Source organism: Cottoperca gobio, chromosome 17 (genome assembly GCF_900634415.1).
Source record: "Cottoperca gobio chromosome 17, fCotGob3.1, whole genome shotgun sequence".
Taxonomy (NCBI): Eukaryota; Metazoa; Chordata; class Actinopteri; order Perciformes; family Bovichtidae; genus Cottoperca; species Cottoperca gobio.
The window spans coordinates 4,690,677-4,703,588 of record NC_041371.1 but is presented as its reverse complement, the minus strand read 5'-3'; the positions used below and the strand labels follow the sequence as shown (position 1 = coordinate 4,703,588).

At 44.1% G+C, this 12,912-nt stretch overlaps 1 protein-coding gene across 2 annotated transcripts in view; it reads right to left on the bottom strand.

Annotated features, from left to right (window-relative positions):
- st6galnac3 (ST6 (alpha-N-acetyl-neuraminyl-2,3-beta-galactosyl-1,3)-N-acetylgalactosaminide alpha-2,6-sialyltransferase 3) overlaps positions 1-12,912 on the bottom strand; it is a 52,823-nt gene that overhangs the window by 17,208 nt on the left and 22,703 nt on the right. The window contains exons 3-4 of one of the 2 annotated variants that reach the window (XM_029453489.1): positions 11,599-12,008; positions 5,055-5,560 (exon numbers count right to left, since the gene is read on the bottom strand). In XM_029453489.1, the coding sequence (XP_029309349.1) occupies positions 5,383-5,560; positions 11,599-12,008 (588 nt within the window). In that variant the 3' untranslated portion in view covers positions 5,055-5,382. Of the gene's footprint in view, positions 1-5,054; positions 5,561-11,598; positions 12,009-12,912 lie in introns of those variants that run through there. The other variant, XM_029453488.1, reaches the window with a different exon arrangement.

Below are 12,912 nucleotides of genomic sequence, written 5' to 3'. Positions count from 1 at the left end.
GTCTGATCAGCGACAACAAAACGAACAACCAAACCAGCTCCAGTTCATTTTAAGTTCAAGTTCTGACTGCTGCAACACACACAAGAGAAACAGACTCTTTATCCATGAAGTCTTCTTTCTACTCTATTTATCAATAAGTGAAGCACGCACTCCTGAGTTCCTGTAACACGGGGTGAGTAATTGATATACAAATACTCATTTTAAGAGTATTCCTTTAAGAAAAAGGGTTTTACTAGTTCAGGATGTGGACGAAATACAAAAGGAATCGACAGATGAATGAAGAATGAAGGTGATGGTTAGTTGCAGCATTAATTCAGGCCTGAAGATGACCTCCTGTATCGTGCATGCCAGCTGGGAAATGTTGTTCACGTCACTACGGTATAATTTAGTCATTCATGCAACATCTTTCTGCAGTTCACAGAACAATATCTTGATAAAAGGAAACAGACTTCATGGTTTATAAGCCTATTAACTTCACTTATTTAGGTGCTGACAAACTGCCTCCAGTAACAGAATCCCATCATTATGTTAGACCGGAGCCAAGAACTTGGCACGCACACTTCACACACACACACACACTTCACACACACACACACTTCACAGGAGTAAAACAGCATTTGTTTTTGCTTAAAAGAGAGTCTGATGTTTTATTCAAAGTGAGAATGAAAGCCTCGTGCAGGTTGAGAGGTTTATCTTGACCAATTTTAGTTCGGCAACATAAGGAGTAGGATTTACATATTTCTGTCTCTGAGAGAAAGCTTCAGCCCTGGTGCCATGTGTTCCTCGCCAACAACAAACATCGTCTCTGTGCACAAGTATAGAAACCATTTATGAAGATTTGTTTGAAAATACAAATGGTGGAAGTTCAGGGGGAGTTGAGCGGGGAGTTTGAATAGGTTGGAAGAGATCCAAAAGTAAAGTCTGATGTCTGCCAGCTCTGGGGGATGAAACTCAGGGATTAGCAAAACAGATGAGGACCAATTTAAGAGATTTCTCCAGGGACAGAGATCAAGACAAAGACCTGAGACCCAGAATTACACGCAGGACTACTGATTACCATTGATCTAAAGCTCAATAATCAATTAATCTCACTTGTCCTGTTGAATAATTCAGAGCAGGCTTCTCCCTCAAACCTTTCGAACGCCTCACAATGGCGAGTAATCCCAAGCGAAAGTCCCTGACTGCTCAAGCTGCTCTTAAACCACACGGGTCCCCTCGTACAGTAAAGAAGATTTATGGCTGATCGCAAAGAAATGTCTTACGACCTTAATATGCAGAAAGCCTCCGACAATGCAGCGGCGGCGCTCCTGGTATTTACAGGAGGCTCACGGCGACACGCTGCCGTGGTTTTACATTTCCATGTTCATCACACCACATTACGAAGACGGTAAACGATGCCGCACACAAATCAGAAATGTGAAAGATGTGACAGACGGCACAACGAAGTGATTATTCTTCCTTTAACGTGCAACACTGTTTAAACTAATTTGACACATTTACACAACACCACGTCTCGTATGGATTTAGTTTGTGGAATATACAGCATGGATACAGTATAGATATTCATGCACATGAGCACTTTCTACACTCAATAGGGGCGGTGGAGCTCAAGGCAGGTCCAGTTTATTTATAATGCACATATATGGCAATTCCCAGATAAACATACAGTAAAAAAAACAGGGAAACAAAGATCTGCGGAGGACGAGACGAAAGATGGAGCGTGAGGTGAAAGGAACAGGTGTGCAGAAAGTTAGTTTTTGTAGTTTTGCAGTTGATTTGGTCGGTTAGGAGCTGTAACACGCAGCTCATGGAGGCAATTAAAGGAAACCTGTGGTGTTTTAGACCTCTAGCAGCACTATGAGCTCTATGTTCTACGAGTTTTTAGACCTCAGTGAAGCACTAAACTCCACAGGGCACCTTTAAGGTACTTAAAAACTCTCTGCGCCTTCAATTTGAGCCAAAAATGCCAATTCATAATATTCCAATGACATTAAATATTATATTTAATTCATTTTAAATATCTAAGTGTATGAGTTCCTACTTTTTCCACGTCTGTATGTAAAGTTTTTAATTAATAATAATACGCCTTTTGAAAGAAATGTCCCTTATTCTGTAATAAAGTGTTGCTTTGAATGTGATTGACCGTTTTCAGAGAGTGCTGAACAATGAACACAGCGCTGCACGACTACATGCAGAGTATAACACGGCACGGATTTAAGTGAGGCATGCATCAACATTACTGAGACTTGAAAGCTGCATTGAAAGCGGACCACAAGGTAAAAGATCTAATTCCACACGGCTCTGCAGACGCACACGAAGAAAAAAAGAAAACGCCACTCCAAGTCTGTCACTGGGATTACTGTGATTTGTGTGTCAACGTGTTTAAAAATGTAAAACAAAATGTTTCGCAGTAATGCGCCGCATTAGCCGATTGTAAAGAACCAAGAAAGCGGATGTTTGTCGGGAAAAGCAAACGGCTGAATTAGTATTATTTGGCTGAGGAGCTCAACGGGCGACGCTCTGTGTGGGGAGATGAAGGCTCGACAATTTCACAAGCAGATTTGAATACTGCTGCTAAGAGGTGATTGCTTGCCTTTTCACATTGAGTTGTACGACTATAATCTGAAGTGACTAGTTCACTTCCAATTTAGAGCTGAACATATAACAGAGCGTCTCTGACAGGATGCATTAAAGCTGAGGCTGCACGGAGCATTATGGCTGCACTCATTCTTCTTTCTTAGGACACTGAGAGGAGATCCATCTTAGTCCTGCTCGCACCAGTAAGTGCATTACTTCACATCAGAGTGAGCGTTGTCTCACATTATGCTGCACATTTTTGCATTTTGGCCTGTTTTGCAGATGGTTTGATTGTGATGCCACAGTACAGCGTGCATAAAGGAGCAAGTCTTTAGCCGGTGTAAACATCAGAGCAAAGCTTGTTCGAGTCAGAAGGTGTTAAAGGATCCATGAGACGTGTGGAGAGAGCGTGTTATGCACTCTGTCAGGAGGCTTAACAGCCTGTACCTGCTGCAGTTAAAATGTCAAACACCGGCCTGGGAGGAGGAGGAGGAGGAGGAGGAGGAGGAGGAGGAGGAGGAGGAGGAGAAGGAGAAGAAGAAGAAGAAGAAGAAGAACAAGAAGGAGAAGAAGGAGAAGAAGAAGAAGAAGAAGAAGAAGAGGAAGGAGGAGGAGAACAAGAAGGAGAAGAAGGAGAAGAAGAAGAAGAAGAAAGGAGGAGAGAAAGAAGAAGAAGAAGAAGAAGGAGAAGAAGGAGAAGAAGAAGGAGAAGGAGAAGAAGAAGAGGAAGTAGAAGGAGGAGGAGAATAGAAAGAAGAAGAAGGAGAAGAAGAGGAAGAAGAAGAAGGAGAAGGAGAAGAACAAGAACAAGAATGAGGAGAAGAAGAAGAAGAAGGAGAAGAAGAAGGAGAAGAACGAGAACAAGAAGAAGAAGAAGAAGAAGAAACGAGAACAAGAACAAGAAGGAGAAGAACAAGAACCAGAACAAGAACAAGAACAAGGAGAAGAACGAGAACAAGAAGAAGGAGAAGAAGAAGAAGAAGAAGAAGAAGAAGGAGAAGGAGAAGAACAAGAAGAAGAACGAGAACAAGAACGAGAACAAGAACAAGAACAAGAACAAGAAGAAGAAGAAGAAGAAGAAGAAGAAGAAGGGAGGCAGGAGGCGTGCCAGGCCATCTCTAGAGCTGATTAATGTGGAGACATATTTGGGTATCGCTGGAACGTCCCGTTAATGTTCTCTGAAGTTTCCTTCTGATACAGCGCTTTACATTCCACTGCACAGCTTTCTTTAATTCTTTAAGGAAGATTTATGTTATTAATTTAGCATGTTAGCCTCCATCAGATCGGCCTGTGAAGCATTTTACTCAATATAGAAGTAAAAGATACTCTATTTTATCGTCCATTATACGACTATTGTGCTTGTTTGAACTGCTGTTAATGTCGTAATTTATAGTCTAATAAATGTTTCAAGTGTTCGTACTTTTTGCTGCTGCAGCTGCATGTATATCATTTTTCCAATAAGGGCCAATAAAGTTTAATCTTGTCCTCTTATGCCTTTTTAAAAAGACAATATAAGTCATTTAAAGGACAAATATAATTCTTATAAAAGCATGAATATGCAAGAGTCAGTGACGGTGGTGCGGAGACATATTGTAGAGACAAACTGACACACCATGCAGCCTGGTGTTGTCTCATCTCTGTAGAGCAGAGAGGCCACAGAGGCCTCTGATCTAATAAGGTTTATTAGATGGGCCGGCTACATGACCAGCGACGCAGGTGTGTGTGTGTGTGTGTGTGTGTGTGTGTGTGTGTGTGTGTGTGTCCAGTGGAGGTTATTCAACCGGATGCAGCAAAGCAGAGCAGCACTCACTGCTTTAGTGGCCGCAGGCTACGCATCAGGTCTACCTGCTCGATAGATATAACGTCTCACGTGAGCTGCGAGACGAGGGTGTGACAGAATTTATTGTGATATGAAAGTAAGAATTAATCTCCGTTTTCCTTCCGCAGAGCAATTATTTATTCATTTCAGAGCACAGAAAAAACAATCAGACATTGCTAAACGTGGGAAGAAATGAACTACGTGTCCACGAGCACAAACAGAGGGTCAAATAGAAACGTTATTTATTCTCAGTTTGGAATAACTTGACACGCTTGCACAGAAGGGTCGTCAGGATTTAAAGGAGACATGTCATGCTCAGGTTTGTACTTGCATTACATATTGACATGCTTTAATGTTAAAAAAAACACACATTATTTAGCTCATACTGTGTTTCTGAGTACACCTGTATGCACTCGCTGTCCCTTTAAGCCTCCTCGCGAAAAAGCCCAGTCCGCTCCGAGCGGTCCATGTTTCCAGGTCTTGGCATCAAACACAAGCAGCGCATGCTAACCAATCACAGCACGTCGGCTAGTATGTGTGCAGGCTTCAAAGCTAAGCCCTAACCCCCTAACGCACAACTATAAGCCCCCATATCGACCAACATCAGTGCCCGGCCTCACTAATGGGGGGGGGGGGGGGGGGGGGGAACGACATCTCTAGTGGTTAATCCTTGCAGGAGAGTGGAGGCTGTTGTAGCTGCATATTAATGCGGGCGTGTGTTGTTTCAGATGTGCAACCATCACATTCAGGTGTCCACGTACGTTTTCTTTAGCCACAGAGTGTAAATAAGAAAGTATAAATATACCTCAAAATGTTACTGAACTCCAGTGACACTTCGTTACCTGATGACGACTTGTAAGCACTTTAAACTTTCTTTTTTTAAAGGACACAGAACACACAGAGCTTCGTCTTTTGACATTGCAAATGGAAATCTAATGTCCCTCCCCCGCTAATAGTTTTGCTATCCTTCGCTCCTCCGAGAGTCGTTACATCATTAGGACATAAATGCAAATGGTCTTTAAGGACGACTGCTTCTCTCCCTCCGACGAACGCCTCATTTCTCTCTCAGATGGGGTCACGAGAACACAGAAACTGCAGAGTTGCTGATCCTCTCTTTCTTTGGGATGAGCACTTCCTTGTTCCTCTGTGTTGACGGGTTGTGACCTGATGAACAGCCCCCCCCCCAGAAGGCCGGGGATATTTAGTGTCTCTGGGTTTTCCCATTGGCTTCATTTAATAAGATAATTTCATAGCAATTAGAAGCTTTCAACACAAATGTAATGTCATTACACGCTCGCTCGGTGACAAATGCTTGTTTCAGGATGGAGAGCAACACGCTCTGTGCAGATCTTTCGGGCCGTATGCGGCGGGAACCACGGCTTCACGGGGAGAGAAACAATGAATCCTCTCGCTCGCTTTTCTCTTTAAACGGCTCGTCGTGATAAGCATGAAATTACAGTTCTGTGGCGATGCTGCGAACATTGTGTTTCAATTTCAATTTCAAGGTTTCGTCTTCTCTTGACATCCAATACACAAAGCAATTATAGATACAGTCACGTAGTGCGCATTTTGTAAACAGAAGTCTGTGCGCAGCTGAAGCCAGAGACTGCTCGTGATGATCGCCACCAACAAAGTTCAGTGCTTCCTGTCACGTTCCTTCACTTTCTGTTAGAATATCTGGAGGTCAATCAGCCATTCTCAGCTGCTTCGCGTGAGAAAAACACGCTGCAAAGCTGCACTGGAGACACTTATCTTTCCTTTTTCAACATAAAAGCAATATGATGTGAGGCTGCAACAAAGAAGGGAATTCAATCAAAGTCAAGTTAAACTGCGTTTATATATTAAGTGATTTTCTCTGTAAATGTCTGAGTGAAAACGACAGCGTGTAAGAGCAGAGCGCTGAGGAAATGAGCCAATTGTTGTTGTCTTTGTTCACACGACACGGAGGAAAGCAGCGAGCGGAGCTGAACGGATGCTCGAGAGTCCAGCGCTTCAGATTTAACGCCACACATAAAGAAAGAGGTCGCTCCACAGTCACTGACACTGAACAAGAGGTTTGTGATTTCCAACTGTACTTAAACACATCATGCAAGAAGTACAGTTCTGAACAAATACAAGTAAAAGCCTTACAAAAGTATTTACAGCTAAATGTAATTAAAGTAAAAGTACTTGAATGGTATATTCTGATATATATCATATAGTTATTACTGATGCAACATGTTAATGTTATTGTTTGTAGCACGGTATCATAGTATATCAATTGATCATGTGTTTTGTTTGTTAAATCCTAATCTGTAAAGTAACTCCAGCTGTCAGAGGTAGTGGAGTATGTAAGGACAATAAATTAAATAAATAAATACATTTGAAAGGTAGTGAGTATAAAGTAGCATAAAATATTCAAATAAAGTAAAAAAAAAAAAATCAGGGGTGTCAAACATGCGGCCCGTGGGCCAAAACCGGCCCGCCAGAGGGTCCAATCCGGCCCGAGGGATGATCATAAAGTAAAATACTGTTCCAGATACCTGCGACGAAATGTTTTGTGTCTTTGTAGACACACTGTGATCTGTAAGTTGTAACGCACGTGTGGAAATGATAAACTAATACTATTGTTGAAATTACAACTTCTTTTAGAACGAAGGGAAAAGTTGTGAGTTGTTGTTATTTATAGTTTATGATGCTGTGATGTTACTGGTCCGGCCCACTTGAGATCACATTGTGCTGCATGTGGCCCCTGAACTAACATGAGTTTGACCCCCCTGCTCTAAATGACACTTGAGTAACTGCACCTACAGTAGTTACCTGCCCCCCCTGGACACCAGGTTCCTCTCAGTCATCTTTATTAATTAAACGTGTGTGTGGACGGAAGTCGATACTAACATCATCGCGTTTAGTTTTCTTCATTAAGAAAATAAACAACACTGATTAATGTTAAAATGTGGTAAAGACGGTTTTACCTCTGAAGCAATGCATGCTGGGAAGTCCGTTAAAATGCTGATTGTGTTTCTTTAAAGACTCAATTCAGGGAGTTGAGTCTTTAACACACACGGTCTCGTGTTCATAGATTGTATATAGAATAAAACGTGTATTTACGTGGCGTTGATGCTGATACTACGTCACAAAGCTTCCAGCACCGTGGTTCGTCAGGATGTTTATATTACAGGAAGTCCAATCTGATACATCGAGACGTTAAAACAAAAGAGAGCCTTGTGACACCAACATGAGTATAACCTCAACACTAGACTTTTGGAATACAAATATGTTTAGTTTGAGTGTTCAAATACAAGTGAGCTCTTTATTCCACAGTTACGATCCAGAACATCCTCCCTCATCCCAAGAAAATCCCCGTTTTAGGTGCTTTCCCCTCTTCTGTCTGTCCCCATTCATTCTCCCTGGAGCTCCTCCGGGCCTTTCTCAGATCTACGACGTGTGAATTTGGTAAAGAGCCGTTCACATCCTCAAACAGAATCTCTCGGACCGTCGTCGTAACGCAGAGCGGCTTGTTGAACTGAATGGCGTTTCATTTCAAAGCTATTTTTGGGATGACTGCGCGCCGACTGCCAGAGGTACTTACGCTCGTGTGAAGTGGACGGCTCGAGATTATGAAGCATGATTACACAGCCGTGACATTCACGCTAATAAAAACAGATTAAAATGAAATTCGCCACATATTTGGTGGCACATGAGAGGCGAGCATCTGCTGTTAAGTTCGTCCACGATTACACCGGCTCGCCCCTGTTGATGAATCACAGATCAAACACGGTTCTTGCTTCCGACTGTTATTTTAACCCGAGGCTTTAGTCTGAAAAAAGAATTTCCTCCGTTCAAATTTGAAGATTGTTCCCATTTCCCCACGTAACGGTTGCCTTACATCCCACTCTGCTCCCATGTGACCGCAGCAGGAGTCTTTTTCTGTCACATTTGGGTCTTTTCACTTCCGACGCATCAACAGGAGTTAATTCCGAGGCCAGATGTGACCCCGCGATATCGTACGTCGCAACAAGTTATCTAATTTCATGCTGTATGCGCACCAGAGCGACTGCGGGTGATATAAACTGTCCACAGAAGTAAATGAGCTTTGACTAAATGGCACCTGTGTTCTCCTGGAATTAAAAGGTCACCAGGTTTTTTTCACAAGTCGCACTTTCCCATAATGTTTTGATGAGTAGCTGCTCATTACATCTCGCTCGCTGCTTTGCGTGATGATTTACATGCAAATGTGCAGCGGACGTCGGTTGGCGTATAAGATTTAAAAGGTGGAGATGAGCTGCATAATCTCCCTGCCAGTCTTTGTCTCACAGAACAGATGTGACACGATAAAGTTTCATGCTCCATGTGTTGACATAAAATGCAAACTGGAGGAGACTAAAGTAAAGGAGCTGTGTATAAAAACAACACCTGTTGAAACTGAAGGTCACCTGTGGAGTCGAGATGTGTTCAATCAGGCAAATGATCCCAACATGTGCAGCATGACCCCGACTGCAGATACTCCTGTGCAGATGGGTCAGTGGAGGAGAGACTATTCTGACACCACACTGCATAAATACGTTGTTACAAAGTCCTGCAGGGATGTAAGTAGAAGTATAATCATGTACTTAAAGTATTAAAAGTAAACGTTCTCGATGCAGAACAACCTTTTTTGCTACGATATGTCACATCATGCAAACGATACGGCGTGTATTGGTCGTGCTTTCCGTGTGAGTGGTCGGTCAAACGTTACCTTTGTAGGTTGTTAAGACCTTTCTAAAGGAATGAATTGGTACACGGAGATAAATGAACACTATCAGAAGCAAAGGAGACAGTGTCACAACACACGTCTTCCACACAAACAAAGCTAAGTACACACACACACACACACACGCTACGAAGGAGCAGCTGGCTGGCGGCAGAGGCCCGGGTCACGCAGGCCCAGGTGGCCGTGCTGTAAAGTGACACTGTGATTTAAGTCCTGTGTCGTCGTAAGGTCTGTTATCTACCGCCGCTAACAGGGCCGCGCCGATACGGTCCGACAGCCTGCGACTACAGCTCAGGGGGTAGCGCTGATAATGGATCGCTTCGGCCCGTGCAACTTCCAGCCGCAGTGCGCAACCACATGAATCATGTGTTTAAGCTGCTGTCAGATACGTTTACATCCAGGCCTGTGGTCACTTCTGTTATTCATGCTCTCGGCTCCCGTTAGATGTTGATTGAGATTTCTTTTTTTCTGCCTATTTCTGAGCGAGAGAGTCGACGAGGAGCGAGAAACTGTCGCTGGACGCCAACGTGATGATGTGCCTTAGAGAGGGGGGGGCGTATATCTTGATGACGCAGCTGTTGTCTTTGTTTGACGTTTCAATGCCAGCAAACAAAGACCACGTTCACCCACAGAGCCCGGCGTGTGTGAGGATGTTGCAGAGCTGAGAACATCTACTTCTCTGTACGTCCTATAAGAAACACTTATTATTCTTATTTAGAAGACGTTCCAATTACACACTAATAACACACAGAATTAGTACGCAGTGAGGCATCGGGTCAAAGATAGATGTTGATGGCGTTAGCTCAGGCTCCTTCATCGTAACCTCTGAGTCTCCTTCAGTTTCATTTCCTCAGCTCTGTCCAGACATGACTAAGCTTCCTTCACTTCTCTACATGTGGTTTCAAATTACAGGCTGAGAGACGGTCGCTCGGTCGACTCGTCAGTCAGTCCTCGAGCGCTGCATTTCGCCTGATCAGCACGTCGAAGCTGCGGCGGCGCGTCTCCTCTTCTGCTCGCGGCAATCTGGATAATTAGAATTGTGTTCGATCACCGTTCCATCTCCGCAAAGCTGACGATTATCCCCCCACATCGTGCAGCCAGTAGTGACAGTAAACCCGCCAACACACACACACACACACACACAAATGACGAGCTGCTTTTAGAGTGAGTTATGTGGTTGTGAACACATTAATAAATACTTTGCATGGATTAGCAGAGAGACTGTTTATTTCTCAGAGTGTTATATTGCTGTGGACTTAAAGTAAAGCCATACTGTTACTCCCTTCTCTCCCTCTGACTACATTAAAATATACTGTGTTACTGTCGTCTTTCAGGCTCATTTAAAAGCCGTTACCATGGCCACTAATTACCTCGCCATACTGGAATACGTGCCGCCAAGTTTCAGACAAACACAAACATGACGGACGGGCAGGGAAGCAGACGTACAGAGAAACCTCTCAGAGCTCGTCACACATTCATTAGATGCGGTTCATTGTTCACACCTCGAGTTTCTGTCTCTGTTACCAATCAGTGATGATTGAAGCGCCGCATCACACCCAGGAGCATTATGTCCGGTAATGAGATTCTTCTCCCCGAGCACAGCTCCCTAATCCCACATCTCTATCTGTGCTTCGTGGGCCTACGGAGCAGCTGAGCCCGGCTGAACACGGGACGCTCTACATGAAACTCAGCGTTAACCCTGCCATCCTGAACAAGAACGAGACAATGGAGCCGGAATGGACTGGATGCTACGCCTATTACCGAACATGTTAATCCTCTTAAGAAGTTAAGAGAGGTCTTGGTGACACGAGGGAGAGGCAGGAGTCTGGAGCTCTGTGGAAATGAGTCTGAGAAATGAGGTTCGTCCTAAACAATAGCCCGGCTCTCGTAGTCATTAACCTGCGACTGTCTTCGGGGACCTGATGGGGAAGGAGTAGCCGGGTGGGTCTGTCTTTAACTTTACAGAGTGCAATCGAAGCATATGTTGATGCCAACAAACAAATACTCTTTCCAAACTTTTCCAGGTTACTGATCTGTAGCTTGAATAATTTTTTACCGTTTTTGTTTTTGCTAATTCAAAATGTTCCAAGAGAAGTTGCAACCAAGGTGTTTAGAAACACTGCCAGAATCCTGCTGCCTCATTAGCCGGATTTTCCCCACAACGGCATTTGGCTGATGTCTGTAACCCCGGCTGTGCGTGCTTCTGAGACTCCTCATAAGAGCTTTTCGTTAGAAAATGGCCTCCAGTGCAGCGTTGAGCCTCTTCAGAGGGAAACTTGAGTAACTCACTTTGATAAGTTCCTCATGAAAGGGAGGATTTGAGACAAGCGAAGCACAGAGCGTTGAGCGCAACGATAAGGTTGAGAAGAGAATGTCAAAGTACAAAGTGGTAAAGTTGAGAGAACATTTGGAGGTCTGCAGCGGAGGGTTGTGATGCCAGGAGCAAATAAATAAAGAAGATCTGACTCACCGGTCTTTCCCCGTCTCCTTCTTGAAGACCATGTCGCAGTAGTTCATCCTGTCCTCTGTGGTGACGTAGATGCGTGCATGAGGGTAGTTCTCCGACACCTGTCGCAGCATGTTGTACACGATGCCCTTCCCATCCTTCCTCATGTTCCGCAGCGGCCCCCACACGACGTAGACGGTGTCGTTGGCCTGGCCGAAGAAATACTGGGGCTTCTGCAGCAGCAGGGGGACGCTGGTGTGCGACACGACTCTCAGCGTGGTCCGCTGGCCCACGTCGCGCTCGAAGCCCCGCGTGGGAGCGTTGTTCATCCGCCAGATGCAGGGAGAGCGATCGATCTGCGGGCCGGCAGCCTGGCCCAACATCTGGCCAGAGCTGGACACGATGCTGCAGAGCTCGCAGTGCAGCTTCAGAGGCTGGAGGAGAAGAAGGAAGTCAGTTACAGTCTGAGTTACGTCTCAAGTGAGAATCATGCAACACAGGCTTAATAATGAAATATGCAAGACCTGTCTGTTGTTGCTTTATTCGCTTTAAAACAGAGGACGCCGCTGCGGTAAAGAGACAATAAGCAATCTATAACTTTTATCAACAACCACAGGAACAATAGGCCGGCAGGGCTCTGGTCCAGCTCACACATCACAGGCACAAGGAAACTAGATAATAAGAAAAGAGCCCGAAGAGGAAGGAAATATATATCACAGTGCAAAACACTGCAGTGCTTTATCTTGTTATAGCGACCAGTCTCTTTTCGCCTGCTTAAATAACAACATCCTCGCTTGGAAAAAGGAAAACTGGAATGCACCTTCTCTTAATGATCAACTCTTCATCTTTTATTTTCAGGTATTCGAATAACAAGTGATAAATATTCTGCAGGAATCCCACTACGACCTCGACTGGCTCCCGTCTTTGAGTCGTCTTGTCGTTTTAATCTCCTGATGTTATAGTCTGTGGGTTATTTTATATGTATGCGATAACAATATTAAAGTGATGTTTTGGCAGGGGGGCTTGTGTGATCAGAACATAAAAAAACATATTCATCAGGGTTTTACAGCCCTACATTATTGTATTTTATGTCCTCAGATTACTGCCACTGTGCCCAGAACTAACATTGATTAAGTTAATTGAATGTGGGACCTCAGAGGCTACGAGAGTCTCGCTGCGACAATGCAGAACGGAGAAGCGAGAGGAAGTTTGCGTCATTTATCTTACTGTATACCTTTTATATATCTTATTATACTTTACGGGAGCGAGGGGATTTGTAATGAATCTTCAATAATAGCTCTTAGCTAAGCTTTGCCAAGAGAGGACGAGAGCTCCCTG